Below are 17,358 nucleotides of genomic sequence, written 5' to 3'. Positions count from 1 at the left end.
CATTAGTAGATCTGAGTTACCAAAAAGTCATGGTCAATTATTATCATTACATTTTGAATTTCATCAATTAAAAAAATCTGTGGGAATATGTTTTCTCTCTTGCTATATTAAGTATTGACGCCATTTCCATGATTTTGCCTGAAATGTCTCCTTTCGGGTTCTTTCTAGAAACAGGTGCTGGGATGGGGCAAGGGGACAGGAACTGATTTAGTAGTTTTTACTCCAAAGCTCTCACAGATTCAATTCAAAATTCTAGAGGCTGGACTGGGAGAAACCCTACAGGTGTAGACAGAAAAGGTGTGTGGGTTAATGAAAATCCAGCTGGCAGCTTGGTGAGGAGCATGGGCTTCTCATGGTCAGTGCAGAGAGGACCCCTGGCCAGGCCAGCCTGACTCACCCATGCCTTGGAGCTCCACGGCCAGGCGGCACAGCTGGAGGGCTTCTCGAACCAGGCCCACCTCAGGACAGTCCACATGAGGGCCACACAGGTCGAAGTCATCCAACAGGCTCTCGATGCCCCCGGAGATGCTCCGGCAGGAAATCCAGTTCATGCTGCCTGCGGGGAGGAGAGGGTCTGTGGGGAGCACATGCCTCCCTCCAGTTCATCCTGGGAGGTGGGCTCTCATCTCTCCAACTGTCCCAGGAGTTCTCACTCTCAGCACTGCTGCATTGGGACCAGATCATTTTCTGCGGTGGGCCGTCCTGTGCACTGCAGGGTGTTGAGCAGGATCCCTGGTCTCCACCCACCAGGTGCCAGTAGCATCGCGCCCCTGCCCCACACAAGTCATGGTAATCAAAAACATACACGTTGCCAAGTGTCCCCTGGGGGGCAGGATTACCCCTGGTTGAGAATCACAAGGATAAATAATAGACAGATGGACAGACAGATAGATAAGATAGACAAATAGATGAATAGACAGATAGCAAGGTGGATGAATAGATAGATAAAGATGGATGGATAGACATAAAGATGATAGATATAGATGATAGAGAGAGAAATGATAGATAGATAGATAGATAGATAGATAGATAGATAGATAGACAGACAGACAGACAGACAGACATAGATGGTAGGTAGAGATAGAAGTGACAGATAGATATATGGATAGATAATAGACAAGTAGAAAGATGGATAGATGGATGGATGGATGGATGGATGCATGGATGCATGGATGCATGGATAAACGATGGGTGGATGGACATAAAGATGATAGATATAGAGGGTAGAGAAAGAAAGAAATGCTAGATAGACAGAAAGAAAGACAGACATAATAGGTGAATACGATTGATAGACAGACATACATGGTAGATAAATAGAGATAGAGATGACAGATGACATATTGATAGACAGACAGGATCTCTCTCATTCTAAGGCTGACTATCTCACCCTCTGCACTTGATGCCACTACCACCTCTTCCCCGAGTCATGACAACCAAAATATTCCAGATGTCTCAGACAAGTGCCCCCAGGGTAGAGTGGGGTATACAGAATTACCCCAGGTAAGATCCAGTATGCTAAGAAGAGCTGAGGATTTTGACTTTCACTCTTCGCTCTTCCCAGGCTTGGAAAGAAGGGAGCAGGACTTGCTCTCCTCCAAGATGGGGGGTGGTACCTTACCCAGCACCTCCTGCTTCAGCTCCTCGATGCGGCCTGAGTGGAGCAGGTGATGGGGTAACTCTTTCAGCTTCCTCAGGTTTGCAACTGTGTCCGAGAACCACAGGGGCTGGGGGGCCACCTGCAGAGTAGGAGGGGCTGGCAACCAGGCCTCTATGAAATGAGCTCATTTATTCACTCCACCAACACAAGCCAGGCCAGGCACCATGCATTGCTGGAAGGGACGGAGACACAATTCCAGAGACACCCCATACCTGCCACTAGCTGGGCGGGGACTGAGGGGGAGGCGGATGTTGGACTCAGGAAATCCAAGGGACCTTGGAGGATAAGTAGGAGTCTGTCTGGTGAAAAGTGTCAGAAAACAATGGGATTCTTGGGCAGGGGAACAGCACGTGCAAAGGCTCAGAGGTAGGAGAGAACAGGATGAGTTTTGGAAGGGCTTGATTATAAGGCAAAGTGGGCAATCATGGTGGGGAATGAGACTAGGGAGTTTGTAGGCAGCAGATCATGAATATCAGGCTGGGGAGGTTGGACAGGAGGCTGAGGGCACTGGGGAGCCTTAGGAGGTGTTAGAGGAAAGACTCGATCAGATTGTATTGTCAGAAGTATTCCTTGGGAGAATGGCCTGAAGCAGGAGGTCCTGAGGCTAGGAGGCCAGGAAGGAGAACAGACCACGTCTTGGAAGGAAAAGGATGAGACTGATCCTGCAGGGGTTCTGAGTATAAGGGACAGGATCTGCGAGTCACCGGAGAAGAGGAAGGACAGCACCGAGAAACAATCAGGCCTGGCCCTGCCTCTGGCCTCCCTTGTCCATCAGAAAAAAGAAAATATGAATGACAACAGAAATCTTATGAGTGTATTTCCTAGTTGCAGTCACTGTGCTACAGTTATGGAAGATGTCAACATCAGGTGAAACTGATGGGAATGTCCATTGGAACTCTGTACGTCATTTGCAACTCTTCTATGAATCTAAAATGATTCTGAAACTGAGAGTTTTTAAAAACTTATAAGTTCTGCCTCCAAATGAAGGGAGCACGGAGTAAAGAACAAGTAACCGAGGAGGGAGGAAATCTTGGAAGGCTTCCTGAAGGAAGAGGCATTTGAACTGGGCCTTGATGTTCAAGGCAAAAAATGGGGAGCAGCATGGCAGCGAAAGACATCAAGTCTTAGAGCTGCTGAGCATAAAAGAAGAAAGATTGGAAGGAAATGTGCGAACTGGGTCTGGGGGGATGGGAGTGTGGGAGTGAGTCTTCCTGTGCTCCCCCCTCTAAACGATGCTCTGGGCTGAGAGGACATCTCATCGCCCACCCCGGGAAGGGAAGGGGAGGAGATCCAGAGGGTGTTTTAGGTGAAAATGTGGGAAGGGAGGAGCTGGGTGGTCCTGCCAGGCAGCCTCGGTCTTGCCTGCACAACAGAGTGCAGGGTGCAGGTGGGGAACAGGGGTGCGGACCACTCACCTTGCGGTCCAGGTTCAGGGGCTTCCCCACCAGCGGCAGAGTGATGAGTTTCTTGGTGCCCTGGCTCCAGGCCCCCAAGAAGAAGTCAGCCAAGGCTCCATGCCTCTTGGCTTTCTCAGGTCCCGACAAGTAGCGCTCTCGGACCACCTCGGCCAGCTGTCTGTGGAGAGGGGATATGAGCTCATGGGCCGTGAGGACCAGATGAGCTCGGAGGTGGCCACCGGCCTTCCAGGAGGCAGTTCACAAATGCAGGTCCATCTTAAACCATCTTCTGATGCTAAGTGCTAACCACCTGTCCTATTCGTCAGGCGAATGTGATAACCACTACACTACGGAAACACCATCTTTCCTATTTGTTACCTAACATTTATCTCTAAATCAGCCTATCTTTCTTCCTATTCTTAAATAAATCCACCTTAAAAAGGAAACTTTGGGCTCATTTTAAACACAAAGGAAGCTGCTGCTGATCTAACAATTCCCCTCCTGGAATTATATACAGTGTATATTCACTCCTGGGTATACACCAAAAAGAACTGAAAAACAAAAACTTGTACACGCATGTTCATAGCAGCACTATTCACACTCGCCAAAAGGTGGGAAGAGTCCAAATGTCCATCAGCAGATGAATGGATAAATAAATAGTGATACATCCATACTGTGGAATATTATTTAGTCATTAAAAGGAATGAAGTTTTGACACATGCTACGATGTGGATGAACCTTGAAAACATGATGCTGAGAGAAGCCAAACACAAAAGGCCACACATTATATGACTCCATTCATGTGAAATGTCCAGAACAGGCAGATCCATCATCACAGAAAGCAGATTAGTGGGTGTCAGGGGCTGGGGACGGGGGAGGGAGAGTGACTGCTCATGGGGATGGGGTCTCCTTTGTGGGGAAGAAAATGTTCTGAACTACTTAGAGGTGATGGTTGCACATTGTGAGTGTACTAAATGCTACTGAATGGTACTCTTTAAAATGAACTTTATGTTATGTGAATTTCTCCTCCATTTGAAAAAAAAAGTCGTGTTAGAATCAGCGCATGGAGACTCTTGAGTGCTGTGCTAAGCAGATTTGATTCCTTGGGAATGAGGAGAGAAGAAGGATCTGGAACAAGGAGGAGCCTGATTGGGGAGTTCTTGCTCTCAGACACCCAGACAGCGTCACCTCCACACTGAACCTACCTGTGGGTGATGGCCAGGAGCGTGAAGCCATCCACGGGCCGCCTGGCCAAGCAGTTTCCCAGATCTCGACGAAGCCTCACCCACAGCAGGGGCGGAAAACGCAGCAGTTCCTTGCTGGGTGGGGTCCAGTCCTGGTACACAGCCTGCAGGACATCGTCATCCAAGGACAGGACGTCCTTCAGCTCAGCCTCTGAGAGCCCATACCTGTGGGGAGGAAGAAAGGGGAACACACCTGGGTCTCCTGCATTTGGAAGATGCAGACACAGAGGGAGGGAGAGATGCAGTCAGCTGCACAGTGTCCTGCATGTCACCAAAGGGTTTACCCTGAGGATCTGGACAATGCCCATGCCCAGCAAGAACCAACGCCCAGTTCTAGCTATACCCATCATGCAAGACCCTTCCTTCTGCACACATGCAGCTACAGAACCACGGACAACTCCTTCTCCAACCTCAGACAACTCAGGCAGCATAGAGAGGGAGAGAAGAGGTAGCTTAGGAAAATAATGCAGAAACCAGCTGTGCCCACCCAGCCCACCCCATGTTTCCTGGCCTGAGGAAGGGCTGAGGTAGAGAGAAAGGGAGTGGCTTTAAAAAGGATGAGTCACTGAAATTTTGGTGCTGGACTGGAATGGACTTTTTAACACTTGTGAGTATGACACTGTAAAAACTGCAGATTCGCCTGCACTGGAGAACATCAGAGTTCATTTCAGAGCAGAGGAGAGAGGGAGGCTGGCTTCTGTTTGAGCCTCACAGGGTAGAAACTCCTCGTGTGGTTTTTTGAATTCTCTGATGTTGAGCAAAGTCCTCATTTTGATGAAGACGCTGACCACATTTTTTTACATATACAGAATACTTGCTTACTTAGAATTTTCTGATGAATGACAAGGTGGGTATCCAATCAGAGGAGAGAGCACAGACAGAGTTTCTCAGGCTCAGGCAGACTTTCTCACACTCAGCACTACTGACATTTGGGGGCTCCATCATTCTCTGTGGGGGGCGGGTGTCCTGTGCACTGCAGGGTGGTAAGAGGCATCTCTGGTCTCCACACATTAGATGTCATTAGCACCCCCTTCCCGAGTTATGACAATCACAATATCTCCAGACATCCCTGGGGGACAGAATCTCCCCAGGTGAAAACCACTGGCCTGGAACTCAGATCTGCTCCAACAGCCATGACATAGTGGCTCCGTGTGTAAACATGACATATTTTCATGGAATTGGAGGCAACGAAATCATCTCCCCTATAGTCAGCTTCCTTAACTGACCACAGCCCTGCCAGGGGGAGGGGTGGTCCTACTCTCCACGAAGCCCCTGGCTTGACTAATTGGACCAGACATGGGGCCAAAAAGTCCAATCGATTTCTGTCTCCCCGGATTTTGCAATCAGGACTCAGGAAGGAGCCAGTATAATGGCATCAGGTCCCTGAGATGGGATCTCATCATGCCAACTGAAGCTTGAGGCAAGCTGAACTTCCGGGGAGGAGAAAGGAAGAGTCTAGAATAAGAACCCAAGTGCAGAGAGGATCCGAAGGGAGAGAGGATGAGCTGGTTCTCATGACTTGCCAGTTTCCATGACAACTCTGCTTCCTCCATGTAGACAGCATCAGAGTGGCTTAATGGCCCAACTCCTTTATTCTGGAACATTCCCCGGGCCTGTCTTTGTAGAATTCAGGCCAGTCCCCCCCCATTCTGGGGGCACCAGTCACAAAATCTGGGGCATGCGCCCTTGGAGTTGGCTACAGAATGGCCCTGGATTCCCCAAGCTCTTCCTGTGGTCTTGGCATGAAGCCCTATTTCTTTGGTGTTAGCATGAGTGGGATTCTGTTCCTGGCAAACCAATCAAGCAACCAACCAACAAAATGCCCCCCTCACTGATGGCTGCCCGTCTTGCCTGATTTATGGCAAAAGGTGAAATTTGGAAAGAGGAAAAGTGCCCCCCAAAGTGAAAAGAGGCAAAATTGCATGATCCAGCATTTTTGATGATGGGCTCAAACGTTCCCGATGGCGCTTTTGCATTAAGGCAAAGCTCTGCCGCCTGTCATGTCTGCTAATTTGCCTCTGTCTCACCTACCTGGGGGCGGGAGCGAGACTGCTAGGTGAGTCTGATGAACACACTCCTCTCTCCTGCTTATTATTTCTGACTCACCATCCACACCTGGCATCTCTGAGCAATCATTCCCGACCATCCTGACACAGGTTCCTAGGAGTTCACAGCCCCGAGATTTTCTCTGGGCTGAGCAACCCCATTTAAGCCTTCATTCCTTTAAACTCTATAAACACACTGGAATTGGATTTTTCTGTTAGATATTTGCTGACTCTTATGCTACAGGCCGGGATTTAGAGATAGACACAGGCTTAGGGTCGAGTTTTCAGAGAAGTTTGCTTTAAGAAGATTTTTCTGAGATCTCCCCACACGTCGCTTGTTCATTACAAAGGAGAACATTGCAGGTTTTCGGTGGAGAAAGTCTCCGTGCCCGAGACTCCGTGCCATCACACAGGTTTAACCTGGATGTGATCGTGAGGAAACATCAGACCAACCCACGGAAGGCGATCTGTCCCTCCCCAGCTGTTCCTCCCCAGGACCTGTCCCCTCCTCCCCCCAGCTGTTCTCCCTCCCAGACCGGCAGCATCGTTTGGGAGAAACAAGAAACACAGGATTCCAGACTCTCCTGCCCCCACCCCCACGCCCGCCAGGACCTGCTGAACCAAAGTCTTTACTCAAAAACAGCTCTAAGTTCATTGAAAACTGAAAAAGGTTAATCTACAAAACAACTGGCCCATACCCTTGCAAAAGACAAAGACAGATGGAGGAATGTTCCAGATCATAGGAGACCAAAGAGACTTGACAACTAAATGCAATGTGTGATCCTGGATTGGCAGCTCTAAAGGACATTTTAGAGACAGCTGGCAAGTTTTGACCATAAACCGTGTATTGAATAATGTGATTGTGTCTATGATACATTTCCTGAGATCTATAATTGTCCTGCGGTGATGTGGGGCTCTGATTGTCCTTGTTCTTAGAAAATATGCGACACATTGAAGGGTAAAGGGGAATGACACCTGTAATGAATTCTCAAATGGTTCAGGGAAAAATCATGTGTGTGTGCATGTGTGTGCAAGTAGATAGAAAAATAGGTACAAGATAGATGGACAGATAGAAAAATATATAGAAAGAAGGATAGGTAGAAAAATAGAAAGATAGAAAGAAAGATGATAGATAGGAAAATAGAAGACGGGCTAAAGGAAAAGATTGATAGATCAGAGAGAGAAGGAGGGCGAGAGGGAGAGACAAAGCTAATGTGGGAAATCGGTGATTCTGGAGGAAGGGCACAAGGCAGCAGTTCTCCATTGGAGCCTCGTCTGCCTGCAGGGGACACTTGGCAATGTCCTGAGACATTCTTCGTTGTCATAACTAAGGATGGGTGCTACTAGCATTTTGTGGGTGGAGGCCAGGGATGCCCTCACACAGTACAAAGAGTGATCGGGCCCCAAACATCAGTAGGGCTGAGGCTGAGAAACCCTGATAGACGGGACTTCTTTGCACTGTTTTTTTTGCACTATGGGAGTTCTTCCACTAGTCTATCATTTGAAAGTAAAAATTTTACAAAAGAAATATTATAGGCAAATCCACAGAAACAGAAAGCAGATTAGCGGGTGCCAGGGGCTGAGGCGGGGCCGGGGGGTGGTGGGCGGGAAGGGGAGGGACTGCTCATGTGGACAGGATCTCCTTTGGGGGAATAGAATATTTCGAGAGATGGACAGTGGTCGCACAACACTAGGAATGTATAAAAGGCCACAGAACTGTATACTTTAAGAGAGTGAACTTTATGATACATGAATTATTGTGGGTTGAATAGTGTTCCTCCAAATTAACGTCTACCTGGAACCCGCGGATGGGACCTTATTTGGAAACAGTCTTTGGGGAATTAGTCAAGTTAAAATGAGGTCATCCCAGATTAAGGCAGGCCCTAATGCAGTGAGCAGTGTCCTTATAAAAAGAGGGAAATTCAGACAGAGACACACACAGGGAGAGGCCAGGAAGCGATGGAGACAGAAATCGAAGTGATGCGTCTATAAGCTAAGAAATGCCAAGGGTTGCTGGCGACACCAGAAACTAAGAGAAAGGCCTAGAACAGGTTCTCTCCTAGCACCTGAGTATGGCCCTGCTGACACCTTGATTTCAGACTTCTGGCCTCCAGCACTGTGAGAGAATAAATTTCTCTTGTTCTAAGCCACCCAGCGTGTGATTTGTCACAGTGGCGCTAAGAGATGAATGCATACCTCATAGTTCAATTTTAAAGAAGAGTTTAAAGTGAAGAAAAGGGAACCCTAATGCGCTGTTGGTGGGATTGTAAATTGGTATAGCCACAATGGAAAATGGTATGGAGATTCCTCAAAAAATTAAAAATAGAGCTGCCATATGACCCAGCAATCCCACATCTGGGTATTTACCCGAAGAAATCCAAAACAAATCCAAAATCCATGCTCATTGCTACATTATTTACAATAGCCAAGATATGGAAACAACCTCAATGTCCATCAGTGGATGAATGGATAAAGAAGATGTGGTATAGATAACCAATGGAATATTACTTAGCCATAAAAAAGAACAAAATCTTGCCATTCATGACAACATGGATGGACCTAAAGGGTATCATGCTGAGTGAAATAAGTCAGACAGAGAAAGACAAATACCGTATGATTTCACATATATGTAGAATCTAAAAAACAAAAGTGAATAAGCAAAATAAAACAGAAAGAGATGAACAGATACAGAGAACAAGCTGATAGCTGCCAAAAGGGACAGGTTGGATGGTTGGCGGATAAGAAAAAAAGAAAAGGGATTTAGAGCAAGGCGATCTGGAAACTCTATCACTAATAATAATAATAAAGGTCAGATTCATAATATCAACTGTTATCAGACCCCCTCGGGTCTATAAAAGGTTTTCTGTTGAGGTTTCCTGAGACTTTCCTTGTTTTCAAAAAGCAAAAAATAATTTTATGTATGTATTACAAAAGTCAGAAAGCACCTTTCAAAAAAAATGCATTGCAACTAATGCTTCTCAGTAATACTTATTAAATGTATGAGTCGTATATTCGATTCCCATTCAGGACATTAAATCATGTTAATTTTTTTAAGAGAGATTTTTGTGTAACAGGTTTTATATTTTTCTTGTACATGAGCTGTGTTTACTAGCATAAAAAATAAAATTAATTCAGAATTTTGAAAAAGAGTGAAAAAACAGAGACTTACCGGGAAGACACAATGTAGCCCAACACTCGGGCCACCAGGAGTTGCCCGTGGGTCTGCTCCAGGCGGGCACACAGCTGGTGCATCGCTTCCTTAGCAGTGGAGGCCAGAGGGGCAGGCATGGTGAAGGAGGCCCATTTCCGGGCCTCCTCGAAGGCCAGCCTCAGCCGCCCAGGGTGCCCGCACTCTGGGAGGCTGGCCCAGAGCAGGTCCCTCTGCCCTGGGCTCAGTGTTCTCTTGGAGGCCGCCAGGAGCAGCTGGATCATCTCTTGCCCTTGGTTACTGGAGAGGGGTTTCACCTCCCAGTAGGACTCTGGGTCCGTGATCATCTGCTTCACGGTGTCTAAAACTCCCCGCTGCCCTGAGCAGGCTGAGAGGATGAAGTGGACCCTTGAGGGACACTTGGGAGGCAGCCAGGGGACTCTCCGAGCTCGGTGAATGGAGTCCACATCATCCACAGAATCTAGTAGGATCACAAGGGACTCAAAGTTTCGGCAGGAGACGGTGTGCAGGAGGGTGTGGAAAAACTGGACCACCCTGGCGTGGGCTTCTAGGACCTGGGCAGGGGGCAAGGGCAGCCCGTAGGCCAGGCACACCTGGAAGCAGATGGTCTGGAGCAGGCTGCGGGCGTCGCAGCTCATCTGTGATGTCCCTAGGAGCCGCAAGATGGTCACCGTCTTGCAGCCCAGCAGCCTTGGCATTTGCTCAGCCAGCTTGCACATCAGAGCTGTCTTTCCGATGCCTGGGGGTCCAAAAAGCACTAGGGGCATGTGGGGGTGGCCGTCATTCTTCCGGAGTCGCTGCCCCACCTGGGTCAGGAGCTCCTCGCGCCCACAGAAGGTCCTGGTGGCCTCAGCACTCAGCCCCAAGTGGTGGTGGATTTCCTGGTAGAGCCATGTCAACTCCTGCCTGCCTGCCTCTAGCTCCCGGAGGCGCTCAAGGACCTGGTAGTTAGCCCTGGCCACAAACTGCTCCCCCAGCTCCTTCAGATACCGGGCGTGAGCCTTGTTTTTGGGGTTCACTAGGTCTCGGCTCCATGGCAGATGGTGGGCCTTGAGGACTCCAGGCTGCGTGTCAGCAATGCGCCCCTTGAGGCTGCTGAGAAGGTTCTGGGCATCTGTGTCCAGGCAGCCGTCTGCGAGCCGGTCCACCATCTTTAGGGCACAGTCTTCCAGGATGTGTTTGTTGAGGTCTTGGATCTCTCTCAGGAAGACAGTGGCTCCTTGGTCCCCATCTGTCAAGCTCAGCAGGCCCCGTTCTATCTCCCACTCAATGACTGCAAAGGTGGAGGATATGAAAAGAGAGTGTGGTCGTCATTGTCATCAGATGGCCTGAGTGGGGACACTTGAGAGATATATTTAGGAGGTAAGGACATTGGTTCTCAAGCTCAACATGCACCTGAGTGACCTGGCATAAATATAGACAACATGCAAACGAATGCTCTCCAGCATGTTCCAAAAAAAGTTTATTTATAAAATCAAGTAGCTGGCTGGATTTGGCCCTCAGGCCATCCTTTGCCAAACCCTGTCCCAAGCCATGCAGCAATTGTCCCAAGGACCCATATTTTGCAGGGTGAAGGGCACACACTGACTTCTCCTTGGAGGCTATTATTTGGAAGTATTTAGACCTGGGGAGTTATTTTTGAAGCCACCCTACGCTCAGCAGAGGCTCCCAGCTCTCTGTGGCCGAGCGAGTCAGGGCCTTGGAGATAGGATTCAGTCTCTGCAAGCCAAAGACAAGAGCCACTCACAAGTCCTCCTTGGAGTGACCCCACACCCACCTCAGCCCCTGGCCCGTACTCCTCAAATGGTCAAGGTCATGAAAAACAAGGAAAGACTGAGAAGCTGTCACAGACCAGAGGAGCTTAAGGAGACCAGTCCTCTAAACGCAACGTGGGATCCTGGATGGTGCCCTGGGGCAGAAAGGGGATGTTAATGGGAAAACTGAGGCAATCTGAATAAAGTCTGGAGTCTAGTTAATCATCATGTAATGATGTTAATTTCTCAGTTTCAGCAAATGTACTGTGGTCACATGTTAACTTATCTGAGCGAAAAACATACGGGAACTCTGTATTATCTTTTTAGCTTCATAGCCTTGAAATTTTCCTGTTAATCTAAAATGATCCCAACAACAAAAGTGAATATGTCCGTCATTAGTAGAATTGATAAATAATAGATCTAATAGATAATAGATAATAATAGATATATTTTAATAAAATTAAAATACTATTAATATAAATTACTACATTAACTATCCTTAAATAAATCAATATAGTTAATATGTTTATAATATAACATAAATCCACATATTTAACATGTTCATAATGTAAATTCATATATTCAATATATTGATAAACATTCATATATTTATTATTTTTAATAATATAAAGTTACATATTTAATAGTTTTGGTAATGTAAATTTCTATATTTAATATGTTTGGTAATATTAACTGACATACTAATAACCCACAAACTGACATGTTACTAACCCATGAACAATAACAACCCATTTCTTGCTGGCAGCAAGCAGTGGGGAAATGGATTGGTCACGCCGCATTTTTAGAAAACTCTTTCTGGTATCCGAAGTAGAGGATCGTGGGAGCCAAGGGTACGGTGAGAGGTAGGGGACCAGGTGGGAAGTGGGTGAGGAACTTAACCGTCACGGGGCGGAAATCCCTACTCTCATCCTGGGGCAGACGAGACTCTTCCTTCCTGTGCCTCGGTTTCTACCTCTGAGGCAGGCGCGGCAAAGCCAGATTACTCAGAGTCCTCAGCATGGGCTGACTCATGCTAACGGGGGGATCTAGTCCAGTTTTCCCAGGACTGTCCTGCGTTTGGCCCTAACAGTCCTGCATCCCGGGAGTCTCTCGGTCCAGGCAAACGGGGATGGTGGTCATCCGAGAGCACGACCCCCAAAACCAGGAGCCTCCCCAGGAAGGGAAGGAGCCCCGGGGAAGGGGGAGGATCCTAGGAGACTGAGATTTATCTGGGACAGGACCGAATTCTCTTGGACCATCCATAAAATGCTCTTTCTCAGAACACGGGGTCTGGGAGCTGGGTTGGCGTGGCATTTACAGAAACACGAGCCATGGCATTTAGACGACATGTGATGTGTATTCTGAATGCATGGGCATTTCCCATGGACCCTGAGAGGAATTCCGCATCTCACCTGACCAATGGTAGCGATGCCACTGCTCTGGGAGATAAGGCCCAGCCTCCTGGCCTCCTGGGCTCCATAGCGAAGCGCAGAGGTCAGGGTGGTGTCCTCGGGCCCATGGGTCTCCCTGGTGCCTGAGGCCCGCAGCACATAGGTGGGGGGCACCGTGTTCTCGTCCCTCTGGAAACGGTGAGCCACCAGCTCCAGGTCACCTGGCCGAGAGGTCAGCTGGGCCTTCAGAGCCTCCCACTCCTCCTCCTCGATGAGTGTGGGGGCCAGACAGGGACCGTACTGGTCACCTAGGAGGGCCTGGCAGAGGGACAATAGAGAGAGGGACACAGTTTCAAATCTCGGCTCTGCACTTAGCTCTGTAACCCTGGGTGAGGCACGCCAAGCCCCTCAAAATGAGTCTGGCCATAGCACCGTGGTGATCACTACAGTAAGGCATGCAGGCAGAGACTTACAGAACCTGCGTGTGGAGGTACCTGAGAGCATGGGACATGGAACCGGTAAATTTGGAATCTGGTTGAGCATCAAGTATCACAGAATCTTTTGCTTGGGAAACTCTTTCTGGTAGCTGAGTATTGGCCTCCCAGAGATACCGGTCCTAATCCCTGGACCCTGTGAATGTACCTTATATGGAAAAAGGCTCATGATGGTTAATTTTATGTATCAATTTGACTGGGTTAAGGGACACCCAGATATAGCTGGTCGAACATGAATTCTGGGTGTGCCTGGGAGGGTATCTCTGGAAGAGGTTAGAATTTGAATTGTGGATTGAATTAAGAAGCTGGCCCTCCCCAATGCAGGTGGGCCTCATCGAATCCGTCAAGGGCCCAACAGAACAAAGAGAAGGAGGGGCAAATTCCCTCTCTGCTTGAACTGTGACATCTGTCTTTTCCTGTCTTTGGACATCGGTGCTCAGATATTCAGACTCAGATCAGGATTTACACTATCAGCCCCCAATTCCCAGGGCTCAGGGCTCAGACTGAATTATACCACTGGTTTTCCTGGGTGTCCAGCTTGAAGACAGCAGATGGTGGGACTTCTCAACCTCCATAACCACGGGAGTCAATTCCTATAATAAATGTCCTCTCCATATCTCTATCTCTATATCTATCTCTATCTTCATCTAATCTATACTTATATCATATCTGTCTCTTTATTTCTATCTGTCTCTCTATCTATTATCTATCTATCTATCTATCAATCTATCTATCTATCTATCTATCTATCTACCATCTATCTATCTGTCATCCTATTGGTTCTATTTCTCTGGAGACCCTTGACTAATACAAGGGTCTTTGCCGATATGATTAAGTTAAGGAATTCGAGCTGGGGAAATTATCCTGGATTATCCAGATGGGGCCCTACATGCAATCCTAAGAGTCTTTAATAAGAGAGAGGGAGAGAGAAATTTGACACAAACGGAAGAGAAGATGATATGACAACGGAGCCAGAGATTGGAGTGATGCAGCTACAAGCCAAGGATGCCTGGAACCCCCAGAAGCTGGCAGAGACAAGGAAAAATTCTCCCTGGGAGATTTGGGGAAGAGCACACCCCTGCTCACACCCTGATTTCAGATTTCTGGCCTCCAGACCACGCGAGAATAAATTCTGTTATTTTAAGCCAATCGGTTTGTGGTCATTTGTTATAGCAGTCTGGGGACCCCCCATACTCCCTCCCCTTGTACGAAAGAAAAACCTGTAGCTTCTCGTATGTCGGCATTGGCTTGTTCTAGGAATAGAGCTGTGACAAGAGCTGTGACCTCCGCTGGCTCTGCCCAGATCTCACACTATGATGTGGCTCTGGGGACAAAATTCTCCCCATTGGCAGCCGGGAGCAGGGCCCAGTGAGAGAGAGGTGAAGGTGGGTTTCGAAAGCGCAGGAAGGACCCCGTTTTTATTTAGACTTTTGCTATTTTGTTCTCTATGGATTTTTTGGATTAACTTTGATATTTTTTTTTGAAACATTGCATTAAAATATTTATCTCAATGACTAAGGTTTTTGGTGCCTCCTTACATTTCGTGCTGGAAGCGAATGTCTCATTGTCTTCACCCTAATCCCAGCCCCTCTGGGGAGAATTAGAGCTGCAGCAGGCTTCAGAAAACCCAAAGCCCTGCTCCCTCTTTGTTAGATCTGGAAACTGAGGCCCTGGGGATGGTGCCAAATTGCAATGAGTCTGAGGTCACGGGTTTAAAAAGGTCAACTGGGGGAAAGGGCGGGGTCAGGTCCAAGGGCGGAACCTCAGAGTTCTGAACACAATCATCCCCTAAATATTTGACAGCTGTTCAAGACGGTCATGGTCCCTGACTACCTCGACCTCAGACCCCTTACAGGAGAGGCAGCCATCAGTCCAAGAATGGCATCAATGTCAAGGTGTGGCTGACCTCGTGCTGGGAAGAAAAGGTAAACGTGGGTCACATGTGGAGTCAGGGAGATTCCCCTGAGGAAGTTAAGGATCAAGCCGCGGAATAAGATATGAGAAGAGTCCCCTGAGAAGAGTGCCTGGCAAGCAGTGGAAGCAGCATGTGCAAAGGCCCTGTGGCTGGAAGTACAGGCGTGTGTGAGCAGCAGAAACAGCATGTTCCAGTGCAGGAAAGTCAGGAGGATGATGCACCAACAAGGAGGGAGCAGAGGAAGGAGGTAAGGCTGTCCCATGGGCAGGATTTTGTAGGGTGTGGTGAGACCCTGAGATTGTGGTCCTAGTGCTGAGAACAAACACTAGGAGGCCCTCTCTCTGCCCTGACATGCTTAGAGAAAGTACAAACTGGAACGCAAGAGAATTAGGCCTAGGATATTGGCCCCGGAATCTCGAGTTTCCTCATTATAAAATGGAAGCAAGCAGCCCTCCTCTCTTCACTGGATTGTTCCAGAACATTCCAGAGGCGTGTACCTGGAAAACCTGGATAAGTGGAATCTGAGATGATGGGATGTTGAAGAGGATGCTGTTATCCTTCCCGGGGCCATCCCAGCAGTGACAAACAACCTCAGAAGAAGAAGAGAAGTAGGGAAAGGTGTCGCCAGCCGACCACAAACCAGATATCGTAGGAAGGAAACACATGGAAAAAAAAATCTGCACCAGAACAACGGGAGCAGAAAGAGTTGGAAAGAAGATCGAGGAGCCATCAGGAGCAACTCTCTGGAGACGCTGGAGCTTCTGGTGTCCCAAGAGACCCAGGGCCTCGAGAAGGAAGTGCCTGGGGATCAGTCCCCTGCCATGCTGCCTAATGACTTATTTACCAGAGAGAAGGCTCTCCAAGGGCCCTCAGTGCAGCTCTGATTTTCATGGAAAGTCCCCCAAATCGGAGCCACTGGAGGAGAATGAAGCTGTGACTCAGGTAACAGAGGGGAGATGCCTGGCTCAGGAGAAACATAGGAAGTGGGTAGAGGTCACCTGGCTGCCCAAAGAGCCCTTCTGGAAGGACTCGCAAGGTCTCTGGGCCGGTGAGGCCTGGGGGAAGCCCAGAGATCATCCTCCTGTCCCCCACGTCACCTGAAAGCTGCGTTGTGCTTTTCGCTGCCTGCAATTTGGGTTGCAAAATCAAATTCCCCCTGGAGTTATTTTTCTCCCCATCTCCCTTTTTTCTTTAAGAATTTTCTTTCTTTTCTTTTTTTTTCTTTGAAACTTAACAAAACGATCAATCATCAGGAAAAGTAGGTGAAAAGATGGAGGGAAAAATTGTGAGAGAGATATGGAAGCAAGAGTGTAGAACCTTCCAAATGTTAGAATGCATTTTAAAGCAATGATAATTAAAACAGTGTGGTTTAAAATACACACATTTCCAGTTACAACATAAATAAATAGTGAACACTGCTGTATGGGACATTTGAAAGTTGCTAAGAGACTAGATCCTGAGAGTTCACATCCCAAGGAAAAAACATTCTTTTTCTTTCTCTTTTATTTTGTATCTGTACGAGATGATGGATGTTAACTAAACTTATTGTAGTAATCATTTTACGGTATATGGAAGTCAAGTCATTTTGCCTGACACCTTAAACTATACAGTGCTGTATGTCAGTTGTAGCTCAACAAAGCTGGGGGTGGTGGGGAAGAGTGATGCCAACATACCAAGGGAAATAGAGAGCAAAAGAATGAAAACGCAAGGCCGATTGTGGAGATAAAACTTGTTTCTTTTAGGGAGACCTAATGTCTCAGGAATCACTAGAACTTTCCACACCTCTGGATGTGTTCTCATCTGTGCTTTCCATTATGATGGCCCCTTGCTATTGCAATGTGGCTAACAGGACCGAGAAACTGAAATTTTAATTCTACTTGATTTTAATTAAGTTAAATCACCACACGTGGTCCGCAGCTACCGTGCTGGCCAGTGCAATTCTAAGGCCAAACGGGTCTCACCTAGTTCTCTTTATTTCCCTAGAAAAGAGCTTTTAAAATGGGGCCATCTTCTCCTATATGCTACATCCTTATCTCCAGGAGAGGGTTAGAGAATTTTTCTTTTGATTGGTTGCTGCTCAAAGGTTCTTTGTGATTAAGGTGTATTGGGGCAGAGATACTTTAATGGCTTTTCCCTCTTTACTTTCCAGGACAGAAGTCAGAAAACTTTTTCTGTCAAGGGCCAGGTAGCCAACATTTTCAGCTCTGTAAGCCAGACGGCCTCTGTCCCAGCTGCTCAGCTCTGCAGTTACATGTAGCTGGAAAGCAGTCATGGACCATATGTAAAGAGGCA

General features: G+C 47.7%; 1 protein-coding gene across 1 annotated transcript in view; it reads right to left on the bottom strand.

Moving 5' to 3' along the window:
- NWD1 (NACHT and WD repeat domain containing 1) overlaps positions 1 to 12,916 on the bottom strand; it is a 38,526-nt gene extending 25,610 nt beyond the window's left edge. Inside the window, exons 1-6 of the mRNA XM_039867631.1 lie at positions 12,679 to 12,916; positions 9,513 to 10,785; positions 4,260 to 4,463; positions 3,073 to 3,232; positions 1,619 to 1,736; positions 398 to 556 (exon numbers count right to left, since the gene is read on the bottom strand). Of these exons, the coding sequence (XP_039723565.1) occupies positions 398 to 556; positions 1,619 to 1,736; positions 3,073 to 3,232; positions 4,260 to 4,463; positions 9,513 to 10,663 (1,792 nt within the window). The 5' untranslated portion in view covers positions 10,664 to 10,785; positions 12,679 to 12,916. The remainder of the gene's footprint in view (positions 1 to 397; positions 557 to 1,618; positions 1,737 to 3,072; positions 3,233 to 4,259; positions 4,464 to 9,512; positions 10,786 to 12,678) is intronic.
- Positions 12,917 to 17,358: the final 4,442 nt, after the last annotated feature.

This window comes from Pteropus medius, unplaced genomic scaffold, assembly GCF_902729225.1.
Source record: "Pteropus medius unplaced genomic scaffold, Ma_sr-lr_union100, whole genome shotgun sequence".
Taxonomy (NCBI): domain Eukaryota; kingdom Metazoa; phylum Chordata; class Mammalia; order Chiroptera; family Pteropodidae; genus Pteropus; species Pteropus medius.
Note: the sequence above shows the minus strand (reverse complement) of the source record. Positions and strands in the feature narration are given on the sequence as shown.